Source organism: Rhinatrema bivittatum, chromosome 8 (assembly GCF_901001135.1).
Source record: "Rhinatrema bivittatum chromosome 8, aRhiBiv1.1, whole genome shotgun sequence".
Taxonomy (NCBI): domain Eukaryota; kingdom Metazoa; phylum Chordata; class Amphibia; order Gymnophiona; family Rhinatrematidae; genus Rhinatrema; species Rhinatrema bivittatum.
The window spans coordinates 140,022,281-140,042,101 of NC_042622.1; the positions used below are offsets into that span (position 1 = coordinate 140,022,281).

Below are 19,821 nucleotides of genomic sequence, written 5' to 3' on the forward strand. Positions count from 1 at the left end.
CAATGTTGCTAGCAGTAATTTTTATAGGTTTTACAGTTGCTTGGTTTTTGATTGTAAATATTACTTATCCTTATCATAAGGATTAGGTGTAACTGCACGGACTACCCTTAAGAGAAACCTGGGGGTGACCTACACTTTTCAGTAGATGTTACTTTAAGAAGCTTGCTGGGCAGACTGGATGCATTATGATTTCAGCTGCTATACAGCTTCACCGCACCTTAATGAGGACACTTCCCTACCAGCAGAGGCCTCTGGTGAGCCACACTCTGAACTGTTCTATCTTGTCCCTGATCTCAAGTCTCAGCCTGTCTTGTAGCCTCCGCTCCACCAGGGGACCTCAATGAGCAAACTCTCCAGGCTGGCCAAGCTCCTCCCTTCTGCCTGTACCACACCCAGACTCCAGCCCTACTTAACTCTGCCTTGTTAGCCCCAAGATGCTTCTGTATTGAATTGTCCTTGACTCTTTGCCCTAATCACCCCTTGCCTGAGGCCTCCTCAGGCTTTTTCTAGTTTTGCCTCGTGGCTTCCGGGCCTTCTAACTCCTTGCCTTGTCTTGTGGTCATACGGCTTTCTGCCCCTAGCCTTGCCTAGTTGCCTTAGGGCTTTCCTGTTCCTTACTTGCTCTGTGGCCTATCTAGGCCTCTACCTGTCTTGCCCCTTGGGGGCCTTCCTGTATTGCTGCCTTCAGGTTTCTATGTTCCGTGTTCTGTGTTGTCCTTGTCTTGCCCTGTCCTATCTTAGTCTATTCCAGTCTTACCTACACACTGTTCCTGTCTAAGCCTCAGTTCCAGCCCTACCTGTACTCTGTTCCAATCCCAGACTTGGTTCCAGCCTTATCTGTACTCTGTTCCAGTCCAGTTCCATCCTTACCTAACAGGATGGACCATTTGTTCCTTTTCTGCCATATATATATATATATATACATATATATATATGTATGTATGTATGTATGTATGTATGTATGTATGTTACTCTTAAGTGTTCCACATGTGCAGCTTTCCTATCTTGTTTTTTTCAAAATACTTTTTATTTAGCAACAAAAATAGCAAATTACAAATGGCATCCAAAAAGACATTCCCGACATTTCTGTGGCAGCAAAACTATTATGCGTCTCTCTACTTTTACTATTTACTGGTTTGCACTCAATATATGTGTCTTCCTTGAGCCACCACGGTTTCTCCATTTGTTTTAACATACGAGGTAAAAATCTATTATCTGGCATGGCTTCTGTCCTGACCATGTTGGATAAATGGTGCTCTACTCTAATAGGGCCAAAAAAGGGATAAATAACTACAGACCTGTTAATCTAATTTTAGTAGTTGGCACAATTGTGGAAATAATGCTAAAAAAAATATAGTGCAAGATCTTAAAATAAGTTGACATAGTTTCATATAGGGAAAAGCCTATCAAACTTGATTATACTCTTGGGGCCTATTTACTAAGGTGCAATAATGTGTTTGCTGCTTCCACATGGTTAAAACATGTTATCGTAGGGGGTAAATGCAAACAACACATTGAATCTGCAATTATCGCAACCTTCCCATGTTATCTGCTCACCTATAAATCAGGCTCAACACAACCATGTAATTAGCTGTGATGCATGCAAAGCAGTTCATTGGCATAGCAATGAATATTGCAGCTCACAAAAAATTTGAGGAGTCTGGTGATGAACCAAGGACGCCATCTTATAGGGACTGGATAGTCCTTTAAGATTCTCCCATCCCCTTTGTTAAAAAAATTCCCTAGAGGTGCAGTGCTCCCCCCGTCTCCATCCTGCACCCCTTTCCCAGGCCCTAACAATTACATGCCTTCACCTTAAGCCCTGCCCCCTGGCACCCCTAAAATGCCCACCATAACCCTTCATAGGCTTTCTGTGAACCCCTCCCCAATGATTTAGTATGGGTGGCAGTAATTTCCAGTTGTTCCTGCCCCACTGGTGCCAGATTTCAAAATGGTATCGGCTGATCCTAAGCGCTCCTTTGCCTGGACTTGAATGGTCTTTTCAATACTTTTATTAGCGACATTACTGAGCAACTTAAGGATAAATTGTGCTTATCTGCAGATAATACAGAAATCTGTAACAAAGTAGATACGCAGGAAGAGGTGGAAAAAATGAAGGGGGACTTGGAAAAATGGAATAGTCATGGATTTGGGAAATGAGCTTTGATGCTAGAAAATGTAAAATCATGCATTTGAGGTATAAAAATCAATTAGAAACATTAATTAGGACAAGAATTAGAAATTGGGAAACAAGAAAGAAATCTAGAAGTAATCATCTCTAATGTCCTCATGGTAGCAAATCAATATGATAAAGCAACAGGGAAGCTAATAGTATGCTCGGTTGCATCAGCAAAGATATCATTAAAAAAAAAAGGATTATTTTGCCCTTCTAGGGGGTCATTTTCAAAGCTACTTAGGTGTATAAAAGCTGGTTTTATGCGCATAAGTGACTTTATGAAAATAGCCCAGGCAGGTATGCGTGTAAAAGCTACACACAAGCTTTTATGCACATTTGCGGTTTTGGAGAGTGGGGACTGATTTGGGGAGGGGAATAGAACTTATGTCCAGACTTTTGGATTTTCAAAAGTCCTCAAGTTTGCACACAGAAATTATGCACTTTTAGGAGCAGGCGCAACTTCTCAAGTGTAACTTGTGTGCGCATTAGGTGACTTTACCCCAGCATTTTCAATGCTGGGGTAATTTGCATGAAATTTGCATGAAATTGCTTTAAAAATTAGTGGTAAAGTCAGCATAAACTAGGTACACACAGACTTTGCTGCTTTGCGTGGTGTTATGAAATTATCCTCATAAAGATTGCTAGTGAGACCCCTTCCTCCTCCCCCAGTTCTGTGTTCAGTTCTGGAGGACATTGAGAGGATAGAAGCAGTTCAGGAACGGGCTATGAAAATGATACAAGAACAGTAACACAAATACTTTAAAAAATGTTTAAGATACTCAAAATGTACTGGCTGGAGGAAGGAAGGGGAGGGGATGGGGGACATGATGGAAACTTTTAAATATTTAACAGGCTTCAATAAAGCAAAGGAAGGTGAGATTTTCCATGGAAAGGAAATTCAAGGACAAGATGTCATAACCTGAAATGCAGAGAGGAAGATTCAGAGGAAACATCAAAAGGTAAAACAATTTGAATAAACTTACATCTGAAGTTTTGGATTTGCAGAGCTGTTGCTTGTCTTTCAGCATTTTGTCGATGACTTCACTCCTGGACCAAACATCAAAGACAGTCTTCCCATGTTGGTAGCCCACCTCCTACACACAGAGAATCAGAGAAAGGATGCAAAAGAATTTTGAATAAAAATTCTAACTATTTACAGCAAATTATTTCCTACAGGGACACAAAATAGTTTTAGCAATGGATTGCTGTCAGCAAGATTTCACTTTATGTGGCATTTTACGTACTAACATATGTCGTCATTAATCTAGCATCATTTTTAATAAAAAGGTTTTGCCTGTTCCAAATGTTGCTCTTATTATTGGAGTTGTGCTCATTTGTTTTGCCATAGTTAATAATACAGGGTATGACTGCATGCTACCTACTGAAAAACAAGAGTTTGCTGAGGCAGAGACACCAGCAATGAAGCAAATCACGTTTGACATCAAGATATTTATTTGTCGCCACCAAACTGCTGGCCATCTAGAAAAATGGTGAAATTATTTTTACAGTGAAAGTAAGCAGTCCTACAGTAGGACTATCACTGCTAAAGATCCAGTTAAATGATGCTTATCTTTGACTGGTGCTATCCAGTTTTGTCATCCATGGAAAGAAGTACAGCACTACATCTAGAAGTGTTATATTTACTTATTTATTTTAAAATCTTATATACCGCAAAATCCAAAAATATATTTTTCAATGTGGTTTACAACTTCACATACATAAATATATAAAATCAGAAACAGTAAGTAATATTACTTATGTTCTAAGCCAGACAAACAACAAAAGCCCAGTGCATTTATTTCCTCTAAGGATTGGTTGCTATGTGCAAAATATTTGGTTACATTAACCTGTGACTACTACTTTCTTTAATGCAAAAAGCCTATCAATTTATATGCTCACAGCAACTCAATACTTAGAAGGAACATTGGCTATGTCCATTCCTTAAAATAATTGCTTAATCTATTAATAGAAGTTATAATAAAATAAGTATATGAACATTCAAAACCGCTTTCTGCATGCAAGTGAAATTAATAAAGAACAAACTTTTGTTAAAATAGAAATGAAGAGATAACCATAATGGCAAAAAGGTCAATAATAGGTATGATCATTTTACAGCAAGAATTAAAGTTATACAAGAAATAGACATTTAAAATACAGACAGATCCTCAAATACAGAATAGAAAGACCATAAAGTATAAATAGAAATGTGCCAACAAAAAATGAACTGGAAACCACAACAAACCCAACTGTATTATATAGTGCAACAATGGATAAACAGAATCACTACTCCTCATAAAACAACAAGCAATACAAATCAAGAGATATACAACATCATTCATAATATTAAAACCATAATAAAAAGAATAAATATGTCAAAACAGCTAACGAACATCCAATAATTTAAAAAACTCACATAAATGTATTCTATTTCCCAAACACCAATTAATTATTTCAAAACTAATGAATAAAACATCTAATAATTAAAAAATGTTATATATTTCCCAAAACACTAATAAAATATTTCAAGACAATATAAACATAAAATAATACCCAATAATTAAAAAGGATTAAAAAAATTCTCCTGCTCTTCATACCTGGGATCTTTTGAGTTCTGGTAACCCCTGAAATTGATGTGGATTGGGAAAGGTAGGGCCACATAAACTTTATTTCTCTCTCTCACACACACACTCTCCCAACACATTCATTTTCTCACACATTCCCTCTCTCATATACATGCCCAGGCTCTCACACACACTCCCTCTCTCTCACTTACACAAGCTCTCTTACCCTCACATACACATTGTTTGTGTGTGTGTGTGTGTGTGGGTGTGTGTGTATGCCTGTGAGAACCTATATGTGACAGATAGGCTCCCATTGGCATACACATATACAAGCACAGGTTCACACACACACACACACACATAAATACAGTATATCATGTGCACACATATACATGCATACAGGCTCTCCCATACATGTACACATTCATACACATGCATGCAGGCTCACACCCAAACATACATGCACATGCACACAAACACACACACATAAACATACATAGACAGACTCACATACACAAACATATATACCCTTGCACACTGAATCAAGCTCACATATACACACACCACAAGCTTTTTCATCCCCCGCCCACTCACGGTGATGATACTAGCATGGCTGGGTACCCACCTGTGCTCTTAAACCTTAACCTCAGAAACAGGTCCTCTTGCTCCTTGCAGTGCATGCTGCTTGTCACGTTCCTGTCGTCCTTGCTTCAGCTTTGCTGTGTTCTTGTTCTGGCCTTGCTTCGTCAAGCCTACCCAGCATTGTCCCGGTTCCTTGTCTGCTTGATCTACTAATACTGACCCCCTGCTATGGACCCAGACTTCTCTCCTGCTTGCTGCCTGGTATTGACTTCTGCTCCAGACCATGACTAAGTCCTGAATGCTGTCTGTCTCGATCCTCTACCTCGATCCTCTACCTGAACCTAGTAACTCTCTGATCATGATCTGCTCTGACCCTAGCCCCACTCTGGACTTTCCTATTCTGACTGCCCTGTGGGACACTCACCTAAGACCTATGTCCTTTGGAACCCAAGGGCTCAATCTGTGGGGAATGGGGCTCCTTGGATGGTTTTTGATTGTTTGGTATTCCTTCTGTTTGTCGTAATTATTGTTTTGTTCAGTATATGTACAGATTTTAAACTTGTTTTCTTTTTGTACATCTCCTAGTATATAGGCGATTAACACATTTAAATAAAGATAAAGGTCCAGCTTAATCCTAGCCTAGGGCATGTCTGCCAACTGTTGGTATGCATCTACTGGGCTCTCTTGCTAGGCAGCATCAACCACGCCACAGCACAAGGGTTCACAATTGTGTCACTTTGCTGAGGCCATGAACCTGACAAGCCTGCCCTCAGTCCAGGCCATACCTAAACTGGCCCAGCAAATTCATAAGCAGCAGGGGTTGCTTAATCAAATTACTGGCCTACCTGAAGGTTTTGTGGTATGTATGGATGCTGTGCAGGCTCAACTCTCAGCAGTAGCAACTACGCCAGTGGTTCCTCTTCTAGTCATTCCTTCCTGTGCTCCAGGGCCCATGCTTCACCTTCCGTCATCACCCAGTTATATTGGAGAATCCAAGGAGTACAGAGGTTTTATAAACAATGCTGAATACATTTTGAGCTCTAAGTGGCTCTCCTCCCATCAGACCGCACAAAGGTGATCTATATGCTCTCCCTAATAGGTGGTTATGCCCTCCCCTGGGCTTGTTGGCTGTGGGAATGTGAAAACCCAGCCTTGAGAACCTGGACAATTTCTTGCAGTAATTTTGACTAGTCTTTGATGAGCCATGCTGAGTCACTTCCACAGCCATGGAATTAGTGAGTCTGTCAAGGTACTCACAACGTGAGCAAATATGTGGTACACTTCCACACCCTGGGCCTTGGAGCTCTGCTGGGGTGAGGATAGCCTGACAGCATTTTTTCACAGACTATCAGGCCAGATAAAAAATGAGCTGCTGGGCAGAGATGTTCCATCCACAATGGAATGCCTAATTTCCTTGGCCATTCAAATAGACCTAAGATTCCAGCCACGTGCTCAAGAAAGCAAGGCTTCACGCCATTCTGTCCATCCAACTTCTAGATTCCACCATCCCAGACTCTCCTGTTGGTTCTGGGATCAACACCCCCTCCTGATGAACACATGCAGTTGGATTGATCTAAGCTTTCACAGGAAGAGAAAAGATGATGTCGGCAATTAAACCTGTGACTATATTGTGCTGGCCTGGGGCACTTTTCCAGTTACTGCCCCAAGAAGTTGGGAAACATACAGACCTAGATTGGTGGGAGAGGCAACCCTAAGCCAGACCCTTTCCGCATCTACAGGTACCTATCTGCCATACCATAGGGGAAATCCTAATCCACACGGAGGCGTTCCTAGATTCTGGGGCAGTGGTAATTTTTATTGAGTCGTCGCTGGTTCACCAGTACAACCTACCCACAACAACCTTGTCTAGTCCTTATCATCTCCTCTGTCTATGGTAAGCCTCTTCCCGGTTGCTTGAACATGGTCACTACTCCTGTCACCATGCAGATTGGGCTCCTTCACACCGAGAGCATCAACTTCTATGTCCTATCCAGGGCAGTCCACCCTGTCATTCTTGGACTTCCCTGGCTCAGATTCCACCAGTCGTCCATAGACTGGGAGGCACTGCAAATTGCCCATTGGGGACCCTCCTGTGCAGAGACTTGCCCAGCTCAGATTTTACTATCACATATCATGACTCAGGCCACCGTTCCTACCCTGCAAGGCTTACCACCCCAGTGTACTGCCTTAAAGGATGTCTTCAGCAAGCAGCAGGCTGAATCACTACCACCTCACCAATCACATGATTTCCCGATAGACCTCCTACACAGGAAGATGCCATCTAGAGGTTGGGTGTACCCTTTTATCAGTGTCAGAGACAGAGGCTATATCCAAGTATATTCAACTTGAGAGAGAGGCTTCATTCAACCTTCCTCGTCCCCTATGGGAGAAGGGTTCTTTTATGTAAGGAAAAAGGATGGCTCCCTCAGACCCTTTCTAGACCTCAAGGGTCTCAATGCAATCACCCGGAAAAATCGGTACTCTTTGCATCGCATCACCAAGTTGTTTGATCATGTCCAAGGAGCATAAATCTTCACTAAACTTGACCTTTGTGGGGCACATAAGCTGATACGCATACAAGAGGAAGATACAAACCACATATCCTCACCACTAGACCATAAGGTCCATCCACTTTCACCTTCAAATATATATTTATGTACCGAATGATTAATGACTATAAAATGCTTCCCACTCTATATTGTCATTCAAGCCATGAGGATGGTAGGTTTTCCACATAAAGATGTATCTCTGCTCTACCCACCACAATATCTTACTAATATCCCCTTTTCTTGAAAAAATTTGCTGTACCACAAAAAAACATAAATCCTCCACCACATGAGCCTTATCTTGCTAGTGAGAGACAAGCGGAGCTCCCACCTTCCCCGACCTCAATAGACTTTTATGCTCAATAATTCTTACTTTCATTTCTTGTTTGGTATGACCAATATACAACAGACTGCATAGGCATATGATGTAAAATGACCCCTAATAATAAGAAGATATTTTAATACAGGGGAATTAAATATTTTAATCTCCAAAACATTGCCACATACCAAACCTTTCCAGATTGTCTTTGGATGTCATTCTAGAGTTCCACTCCCAGTGCTACTCTCGGTGTCATGCCCGGCAGCTAATGCCATGAATCATGACCTCAAAGATCTATGGCAGAGGACATGTCAGCTTCTTATCACAGCTACCAACCAGTTCAAGAAGCAAACTGCTAAGTGCTGGCTGGCACCTCAATTTCAGCCAGGGGAACGGGTTTGGCTAACTATCCAAAACTTGCGTCAAGATGCGTTTACTAAATTTGCGCCTAGATTTGTAAGTCCAATCTCCATCATTTGTCAGGTAAGACCAATGGCCTACCAACTGAAGCTTCCTTCTACTCTCAAAGTACACAATGTTTTCCAGATGTCTCAAACGAGCGGTCCTGGCATGGCCATCCAGATCTCTTCCCACACCTGCAGAGGTGATTTCTGAGGAAGATATAACATACGAGGTCCAAGAGATCCTAGATTCCAGAATAAGATACAGTATCTCATCTCTTGAAAAGGCTTCAGTCCCAAGGAAAAATCATGGGAGCCAGCATCTAATCTTCGAGCTCCATGACTGTTAAAGGAGTTTCACCATCGCTTTCCTCAGAAGCCTTAACCCAAAGCCCTGGTGAGTGGGGCTTAAGGGGGGGAGGGTACTATAACGTTTTGGCCAGTTGCAAGGAGGCCCACGACCAGCTACATTCACCCTCAGCACCGCCGGGCCATGAACATGTTGCCAGGATCCTGGTGGTGAAAACACTGCCCGTTGCCACTGGCTGCTTGCAGCGTGGATGCCACCATCTCGCTACTCCCTCAGCTCCCTTTAGGCGTGTGCAGTCTCTTATTTGCCTGATAGTGGGAAAATCCCTGGAGGTGTCCAGTGATTATGTTGGTATGGCTGGGAATTTAAACCCCAGCTGTGCTCCAAGCACTCACCTCTGCAACAGGTCCTTCTGCTCCTAGTAGTGCGTGTTGCTCGTGTTCCTTCATCTTTCCTCCAGCCTTGCCTCATCCAGCCTAACAAGCTGCATCCAGCTTACCCAGCATCATCCCGGTCCCTTGTCTGCTTGATCTCCTGGTATTGACCTCTGCTCCGAACCTAGACTACTTCCTGAATGCTGACTGCCTTGACCCTCTGCTTGAAACTGGAAACTCTGATCACGGCCTGCCCTAACCCTAGCACTATTCAGGACTTTCCTATTCTGACCACCCTGTGGGACACTTGCCTAGGTCCTGCCAGCCTTTGGAACCCAAAGGTTCAAGCTGAGGGGAATGGGGTTAGTATAGGAGAAGGACTAGCTCAGTCCCAGTCTAGGGTGTGTCCGCCAGCTGTCAGAGTGGGCCTAGTGGGTTTGCCCGTTAGGCAGCATCAATCACGGCACAGCACAAGGGCTCACAACTATGTCACTAATATATCTTTACCTATCATCTTCTTTCTCTTAGTTATAAACACTATGGTCTCCCATTGTAGTACTGCTTTCACAATTTCCCAGAAAAGCAAAGAGGACTCTCAATGGACTCTCAAAAGTCTTTCCATTTTACACTCAGATATTCATGAAATGACTTATCGTAGTATAAATAAAAAGGAAACTTCCAATAATTATGATGGTTAGTCACCGAAAACCTCACCAAGTCTATCCATATTCACATATTTCAAGAGGATCAATCTCAGACTCCACCTCTTGGGAAAAACAATGTTTCTAGCAGTAGAAGGCAATCGAGTTGAGATTTAAAATTGTGTGTCCTGGAGACATGGGTGAAATCAATTTCCAAAGGATATAAGCCTCTCCAGACATCTATTAACTGGAGATGGTGACACAAATAAGGAATCCCTTGGCTCTCATCTCTTGGAGAGGTAGGTTTGGCAGGTTGACTGTCCATTTCAGAATCTAAGACAGTATTAAAATCACCCCCTATTAATAAAGGAATTTGAATATATTGTAACAAAATATTTATTTAGCAATAAAAAGAAAAAAAGCACAATTGTAAACATTTGGCACATTTACATTCCCTAAGAGAATGGGTTTCCCAAAGATTTGTGCTTCCACGAATATGAACCTCCCTGCGGGATCTTTTAATTGTATGGATTTCAGTAACAGCAACAGATTTACTAACCAGAATGGCTACCCCTGACTTAAGTTGATTTGAAGATGCAAAGAAAATTTCCCCAACCTATTCTTTTTTTCAATTTCAGATTTTCTAAATTAGATAAGTGGGTTTCTTGTAGCATAGCCACATCTGTATGTAATCTGTGCATAGCTTGCAACAACATATCTTTTAACTATGAAAAACACTCCACATACATTCCAAGTAGACATCTAAGTGATGAAGCCATTATCCCATTTTTAAGCTGGTCACCCAGGAAACAATATTTTACAGGTAACAGACTATTGCTTAAATCATGCTGCCTATTTTTCCCAAGAAACAGTCAATTCTTCTTTTCTTGTGCATTGACTTTCTGTTCTGTTTATATGATTCAGTGCAGGTGTAATGCAGGTTTTCACTAACCTTCTCTATAGCTTTCTACTGAATTGCTATTTTTGGGCCAGGAATGTTAAAATAAACAACTTACACAGATTTCATCAAACTTGCCAAACTCCAGTGTTCCATATCTGTCTATGGGTGGGCGGATGTACTCGCAATATTCATCGTTCTTCACCATCTCCAGCTGACGTACGCAGCAGACGTACGCGAGACGGGTCTGAATTTCTGCCATGTTCAATACCTGTGATGTCATGCATATAAACCAACATATTATCACAAAGGTTTAGGATCAACACAATACCATTCTACAAGAAAGTTGAGCTAGACAACTTTCACAAAGATTAAGAGCCTAACTTACTAAGTTTTTACCCACAGACACAGAATAGGAAACAAGTCTTACTAAATCAGTCACTCAGCTAGATTGCTCTGGGAGATGTGACTCCCTCAGAGTGGCTAAAAGTAGGCACTGGTTTCCATAGCGTGCATACTGTTAGCTAGATTTAAAAGAGGCATTTCCAGGGGTATGTATAAGTCAGGGGAGTAAATGCTGCAATCCCTTTGGATTTCTAAATGTACATGTGGTGATTTGCCCCTAGTTCCACCACCTGTAGAAATTGCAGGTACAAAGCATGCAAATGTTATATCTTGACTTAAGTATCTTGTAGGAAATTTTCAAAGGGAAACTGCTTGCATTGTTTCTCTTTGAAAATGGACTACAAGGTCTACAGTAACAAAGTACTTGTGTATTGTGCAATAAGATAGGTTATTGACAATTGACCTTAAACCGCTGACCTAATATGCCCACCCAGTCATATGAAAAGAAAGCCCATGCCCCTCTGTGCAGTCCTTTGCAAATAGTAATACTCAGCCTGTATAAATTTAAAATTGTACTGCCAAGCCAGCATTATTTTTTCCCATTTTTTAAGCAACTGTCCTGCCTTTTTCCTCGGGCCCTGAAAGCAGCCATGGCAACAGAAGAGCCATAAATTACTTCCTGTTTGCTGGATATGATTGGTGTGTATTAGAAATGAATGGCCTAAATGGCATCACATACAATGATTGAGCCAACCAGATCTCATTCCATCCCAAGGGATTTGTGAATCTGTCCTCTCCCAGGAATTCTAATGAGCCAGAACAGACCAGTTGGAAGGATTTTGAAACTAATGACTTGGTGAAAAAACTTGAAATTGACAGGTTGATTACTGCAAAATGGTACGGCTTTCTTTAAAACAATTATTATTAAAAAAGTGTACTGCAGCTCACCAATTTATCAACTAAAGGAAATTTCCCAGTATGTAATTAAACTCATTCCATTTCCAATAGATAAACTCCTGCAACAAAAGCACTATTATTTTTTTTTGCCAGGCAGGTTCCTCCTCCTTTAAATTTTTATCTTAAATGGAACTTTCCCCAACTAGGGCTAATAGGACAAGAGGCCTTCATTCTCAGTTAGTTGGAGAGATAATGGCCTAGCAGTACAATAATGGACTGAAAACCAGAAGACCAGGGTTCAAATCCTGCTTCTTCCCACTGATAATCTTTGGGGGTAAGTTTATAACACTGCACCATGTTAGCTGGCAAATAACATGCATGAAAAGTTACACCAAAAATTAACATATGTCTCAAGCCAGTTATGATTAAGATAACAGCCATAATCAACAGTTAGCACAAATCCTGTCTGTGTCCATTCCTAATATTTTTACCAGGATATTCAATCAACATAATGTTGAAGTTTTCCAAATCTTTTCAGAGTTGATCAGCAAGCAATTGGGGTGCTGGGACCAAAATAATGAATTTAAGGATAAGATACAGAAAACCAGGGCTATAGGATTGAACTCTTCCTCTTTCTTCCTGTGGCTTTATCGCAAATCAATGATAGATGCACAGCAAGGACTTTGTAGGAATCTGACAGTGGCTGTGATATTAACACTTTTGCTATGAACCACCAATTCATTTCATATAGTCACTTTTTCAAGTCCTTGCTAACCTAAGCTGGATTTGAAACCAATAAAAGGTCTAACAATTCCCTTGAATCATTCAGTTTTCATGTTGACATGGGTTACTTAGAATAAAAATATTCCCCTCACTAAAATACAATACAAACAACAACAAACCACCCCCTCTAGTATGTCCAAAGTAAACTTTCAGTGTTAAACCCCAGGGGTAATATGTCATTACTCATGCTCTAAAAGGCAAATGCAACAACACATTTCTATTCTGACAAAGACATAACACTTTACAGATCTAAATGTCCATAGCTAGAGGAAGATTCCAGGTTAACCCTTTCTCACCTTGACTTTCTGCGCAAAAGGATTCCACCTGTTCCAAAGTAGCCACCATCCGGACAGAGCATCCCCATAGTTATAGAGATCCATCTCATCGCGGCTCCCCACATCAATGGCAAGCACCACTTTTGCCCCTATTTGTCTTGCCACGTCCGCTGATGGGTGACAAATCAACACAATTATCACCAAAGCTAGGTAGAGTACACAGAAACATAGAAAAATGACAACAGAAACAAGCATCCAGCCTATCTTGTCTGTTCATCCACAACTACTCAGCTCTACAATCCCTACCACTCTCTCATAGATACCCTGTGCTTCACCCCATGCTTTCTTGAATTCAGATACTGTTCTTATTGTCACCAAATTCACTGGCTGTTCCATGCATCCACCACCCTCTCTGTAAAGAAATATTTCCTTAGAGTGTTCCTGAGTCTTCCAACCTCATCTCATGACTTGTTTCATAGCTTCCTTTCTATTGGTCCACCTTTATGCATTAATGGCTTAAAGGCATTTAAATGTATCTATTGAATCTCCCCATCCCGCCTTTCCTCTATGATATGCATGTTTATATCTGTAAGTTTGTTCCTAAATGCTTTATTGGAAAGACCATTGGCCATTTTAGTAGCCACCATCTGAACTATCTGGTTTATATCTTTTTGAAGGGGCATTTTTCCAGGCACCTTCCTGCTTATTACCTCTTTCTCATCAAGTAGATAATTGTTAAATCAGTAGTGTTTGGTTAAAGAAACAAAAATTATAAATCAACCGCAAAACCCAATAATGTAAAAAAAAAAAAAGAAAGAAAGAAAAAATAGGCATCAAAAGGGTTCCCTTTTTATAACAGATCTTTTTTTAACACTTTTTTTAAAACTGATTTTTATAACTTGAAAAAATATCCATGTCATTCATTTATATCATCTGCATATCAGAGAGCCTTACCCAACCCCTTTTTAAGGGTTTATTTCAAAAGGTTTAATTGGTTAAGTTTGGAGTTAGATGGTAACATTTAATGGTTAAAATTCTGCCCCCTTATAACCAAGTAACTTGGCCACCTAAAATCATATCAACTCAAATTTAGCCAGGCAAAAAAGAGGTGGTTTTGAGGTTGTTCTCAGAGAGGATTTTATGATTTAGCTGGCTAACATTGATTTTCAGTGCCAACCAGCTAAATTTAAGTGAGCAACTGTGGTCACACAAATGGTTGACCTATATCTAGCCTGGCAAATTTTATCTAGCCAGATTTAGGACATTTTCAGCCAAAAACTTTAGTCTAGGTTTAGCTAAGCATAACCATGAAAAATCATTTGGTTATCTTTGCCACTCAGTGACTTACTGAAAATTGACCAAACAATCTTTTTTTTGGAAATTATATTCAGAACATCCAAAATCCATTCTGTTTTAATGATATATGCATTTATTTCCATTTCAAGGCAATTCTTCTACGCAACAATGCCAGAACTATTGTGAGACTCACAAGAGAAGTCATTAAAAAACCCTTTTGATTAGTTTCCCCCCCTTATCATCCTTCAATAAATATATTATTGGGTCTACAGGCAACCTCCATCTAATATCTACAAATACATTTACATTGCCAGACCAAATAAAAAAAATAAACATGTCTGCCATAACACCATATCTAACGCAGACTGGCAAATTCAGCCAACCCATTTTAAAAAGTCTGTCTGTCAGGAAATAAATTAAATGCACAGGGTTAATGTGGATAAATCTTAGACTTCTGTGAACTGACATATCTGGGAGACATTTCCCATTTGATCTATAAAGCTTGTAAAGGTTTCTCTTCACAAGAGCTCAAGTTATTTAAAAACATTTTTTTTTAAATTTACAATGTTTAATCACTTTCTCTAACAGTAGCAACAACAGGACTTTTCCTATTTCACCTATAATTGTACCTAAGGCATGAGCTGCTCAAAATGCTTGAGCACTTTTTCATTATATATTTGAAAAAGTGCTCACATTCTTTTTTGTTTGCACATGCTAACACCTTTAAGCAAAATTAGATTAGGGTATCTCTTATTATTCCACAGTTGTACTTAATAACCCAAGACCACCTCCTTTACCCAAATATCCTTTTTACATATAGGCAAACATAGTCCATGTGCCTATATGTAAAAAATCACCGAAGCTAATGATTTCCAAATTATCCCAAACAACTGAAAAGCAGGTTGTTAAAACAAACAAAAAACACACTTTGAAATGTCTGTATGCCAATGCCTGGGAGAGTGAGAGTGTATAGCAGCAAATGATGAGATTGGCATAATTGGCATCACAGAGACTTGGTAGAAGAAGGATAAGCAATGGGACAGTGCTATATCAGGGTACAAATTATATAGCAATGATAGGGAGGATCAACTTGGCGGGGGTGTGGCACTTTATGTCCGGGAGGGTATAGAGTCCAAAAGGATAAAGATCATACAAGAGACTAAATGCTCAGTAGAATCTATATGGGTAGAAATCCCATGTGTGTTGGGTAAGAGTATAGTGATAAGAGTATACTATCGTTCACCTGGACAAAATGGTCAGACAGATGATGAAATGCTAAGAGAAATCAGGGAAGCAAACCAATTTGGCAGTGCAATAATAATGGGAGATTTCAATTATCCAGACACAATCGTGCAGAACACAACTCTCTCTTCCACTGAAAGTTTCAAAATTCTATTTATTGTAATGACAATTGTTCACAATTGTTCAAATGTGGCAACTCCATGAATATGAATAGCAACAGTATCTTAAAGTCCCCCGACACGGTCCCGTGTTTCGCGGCTGCTGCATTGGGAGGGACCAAGTAGCATTATCAATCTGTAATATAATAACATTGTATAAGGAGTGGAAACATAAAGGCTACGGTGAAACATTACATTGTAACCACATACCTGTAATAGATTTAAAGGGGCCACGACAGGAATATGTCATGGCTCCCTTCTGAAGCTGCTTCCTCCTTTCCTATTGTATTTAAGGCAAGGTCTGCCTCTCCAGACCTCTTGCTTGGTATTTGAAGCTCAGTTCCTGGTTTCCTGTTTGGTAGTTCTAGATCCGCTTCTCTACCCGCTTTCGCTCTTCTACCCGTTGGATTGATTCTGTGGCATCCTGACCTTTGGACACTGGCGGTGTTTGGTGACTTCTCTGGCTTCGACGTGGACTGGCTCTGGACCCTTCTCCCTCTTGCCCCTGGATTGGCTTCAGACCATTCTCCTGTCTGCTCCTGGACCGGCTGCCGACCTCTCTCCGGACTTCGACACTTGGATTGGACTGGGACTATTCTTCAAACATACTCCCCGACCTCTTACGACCTGCTGGAGGCGCCAGCCGTCTGGAAACCACGACCTGCAGGAGGCGCCTGCATCCAGACCATCTTCATTCTTCAGGGAGTCTCCTAAGTCCCAGTGGCCGTTGCCCCTACGGGCTCCTCCTGGGGGGGGGGGGGGGGGGTCACGAGCTTCCAGGGTGAAGTCTTCAGCTTTATCTCTCCAACAGGCCTTGCCTTCCGACAGTAGAGACCGACAAGGGTTTACTCCCTTCTCGGCAGTGCTGATTCTACTTCGGAACAGGGGTCCACTCTCCAGATCATAACACATCTGACACCATCCTGACCAAACTCCTACTAACTATTCCCAACCTAATAGCCAAACCCCTATCTGAGATCATCGACTGCTCCCTTACCCTTGGCAATGTCCCGACCATTCTAAAGCAAGCAATTGTCAAACCCATCCTAAAGAAACCCAGTTTTGACCCATCAGAACTCTCCAACTTTTGCTCCATCTCAAACCTTCCTTTCCTAGCCAAAATCACAGGAAAAAGTAGTCAACCTCCGTCTGTCCGAATACTTGGAGAAACACAAAATTCTATACCCGTCTCAATTTGGCTTCCGTAAATTCTTCAGCACAGAACACTGCTAATTTCCCTCACCGACACCGTACTGAAAGGTATAGACAATGGCCATTCCTACCTCCTAGCAATGCTCGACATCTCGTCTGCATTTAACACCATCAGCCATAAAATTCTATTAAACCAACTCACGGACATCGGCATAACAGGAACTGCACGCTGCTGGTTTGAATCCTACCTTGAAAATAGAATCTACAAGGTCAAACTCGGTAATAGTGAATCTGATCCAATCAACTTAACCCGAGGAGTACCTCAAGGCTTCTCACTAACTTCTACCCTTTTCAACATCTACATGTTACCCCTATGCCAACTCCTATCGGACCTAGGCCTCACCCATTTCATATACGCGAATGAAGTCCAAATTCTTACCCCCATCACTGTCTCCCTGTCCAAATCATTAAAGATCTGGGACAACTGCTTAATTTCAATCAATCGCCTCCTCACGAACCTCAATCTCACGCTTAATATTGCCAAAACAGAACTCCTCATCATTTTTCACAATCCACCCACCATCACCCCCACACTCTCCAACACCTCCCCCCCCTCCAGCACTCATATCACAACATGTACGAAATCTAGGCATTACCATCGACAATCAATTAAACCTAAAAGCATTCATAAAATCCAGCATGAAGGAATGCTATTTCAAATTTCATGTCTTAAGGAAACTAAGACCTCTCCTACATTTCAACGACTTTCACACTGTCCTTCAGGCCATAATATTCTCCAAAATTGACTATTGTAACTCTCCTCCTCTTAGGCCTCCCCGCCTCTACCACCAAACCCCTCCAAATGTTACAGAATGCCGCAGCCAGAATCCTCACTAACACATGCAGGAAAGATTACATTACAACTATCCACTGGCTCCTTCAGAATTATCTACAAGAGCCTCTCCCTTATACACAAGACCCTACACACCCAGAACATCTAATGGCTAAACGACTCCCTCCACTTTCATATCACCAACAGACCCACCAGATCTGCCTATACAGGAATACTTCACATACCGTCTCCTAAACTCACACACCTCTCCTCCACAAGGGATCAAGCATTAACGATAGCAGGTCCCTCAAACTGGAACGCAATGCCTCCTGACCTCCACATGGAACCTTGTACACAGAAATTTAAAAAAAAATTAAACACATGGCTCTTCAAACAGGCCTTTTCCCAATGCCCCTATCATCTCATGCTTCCTCCCATACACCTCGCTCTTCACACCCCTACTCTCTCTTGATCCTTCTCCCTTCCCACCCTCCCTCCTACATTTTGATGTTTTCCCCCCTCCCTACTTTCTCTGGTTCCCTCAACCTTTAATCCTCTTTAACTGTAAACCTGAGTTCTCCACATGTTAATTGTTATTTTCTTCTATTGAAATCCTAATATCATTTTGCGGTTTTTTTATTAATATGTTTAAAATTAGTAAAATTAAGATATGGTACAATGTTACCAATTGTTCCATGTAAATGTTATCCTATATTATTTATTCACCCTGTTCTATGTAAACCGATATGATATGCAAACGGTTATTGGTATATAAAAGCCTTTAAATAAATAAATAAATAAATAAATAAATAAATATAAACAAAGTGAAATAAGACTCAGGGGGATTTCTGCAGTGTGAACTCTAATATCTGCTCAGATTTTGGATAAGATCATTTCATCATCATGTGCTTCAGGATGGTCAACCTAAACTGAGTAATAGTAACAATAACAATAGTAGTATTCCTTCTCATCTTTTAACATGATTATGTAAGGCACCAAGGGTGGTGGCTAGACTATCCATGTGTGTTTCTGCACATCTAACATTGAACAGTCCTAAGTGGATGTAGGCACAGTACAAACATAAATCATATTTTTAGTTCTCAGGGGCTCCAAGCTCTAGTTAGGATATTTTTTTTCACAAATATTGTACAATAACAGATGACCTATATATTATTTTAAGTAATCAAAACAGAGTCCACAGAGGAATAAAATATGAAAAAATGAAAATGCTAAGCCCAACTCCTTTAGGTGTTATAACATCCAATTTTTAAATACAACAATATATTTAACAAACGCTACACTAAAAAGATATTTTTATTTTTTAATATTTCAGGACCTTTATAATAGTAGGTTATTTGCATCATCACAAGCTCTCTATATAACTAAGAGTTATGAGTCTTCTTTTGTAATTATTGGTCCCTCTTACAATTTTTTGTATATTTATATTTGCAAATAAAAATGACTGAAGTTCTTCTTATCAAACACAGTGTCTCTCAATAAAGATCTTGTGCCCCAATGAACCTGGAACACTGCACCTCTGAAAACTTTGAATGAAAAATGCTTGCAACTACAAAATATTTCTCCTTCAAATAAGTACTAGTCTATTATTATTATTTTATTCCAGTAAATCAAGGCAATTTACAATAAAATCATACAAAATGAAATAGCTTAAAAATTAAGCAATAAAAAAATGCACTTTACTCCTTGTTGAATGTAACTTTGCCTTATTCACCTCTATTGTTTAATTACTTTAGTTGACGCTTTAGTTATACCCTTGTTAAATATAAACCGATCCGATATGGTTATTACTATGAAGGTCGGTATAAAAAAGTGTTAAATAAATAAATAAATAAAATAAATAAATGTGACTAGCATCCTTTAACTGTGCAGATTTATTTTTTTTTACTTTGAGAAGTGTTAAAGCAAAATAAATTCCTACCTGCTAATTTTTGTTTCTGGAATACCACAAATCAGTCCAGATGCAATAGTTTTTCTTCTCTATCAGCAGATGGAGACAGAGAAGAAAAGCTTTA

General features: G+C 40.3%; 1 protein-coding gene across 9 annotated transcripts in view; it reads right to left on the bottom strand.

Moving 5' to 3' along the window:
• Positions 1–19,821, bottom strand: part of PNPLA7 (patatin like phospholipase domain containing 7) — a 668,718-nt gene that overhangs the window by 57,646 nt on the left and 591,251 nt on the right. For 8 of the 9 annotated variants that reach the window (XR_003858427.1, XM_029614471.1, XM_029614468.1 and 5 more), the window contains 3 exons: positions 13,130–13,278; positions 10,927–11,079; positions 3,160–3,270 (listed from right to left, as the gene is read on the bottom strand). Coding sequence is in view for 7 of the 9 variants with exons in the window: in XM_029614471.1 (XP_029470331.1) it covers positions 3,160–3,270; positions 10,927–11,079; positions 13,130–13,278 (413 nt within the window). In the remaining 2 variants the exon portion in view is untranslated. Of the gene's footprint in view, positions 1–3,159; positions 3,271–10,926; positions 11,080–13,129; positions 13,279–19,821 lie in introns of those variants that run through there. The other variant, XM_029614472.1, reaches the window with a different exon arrangement.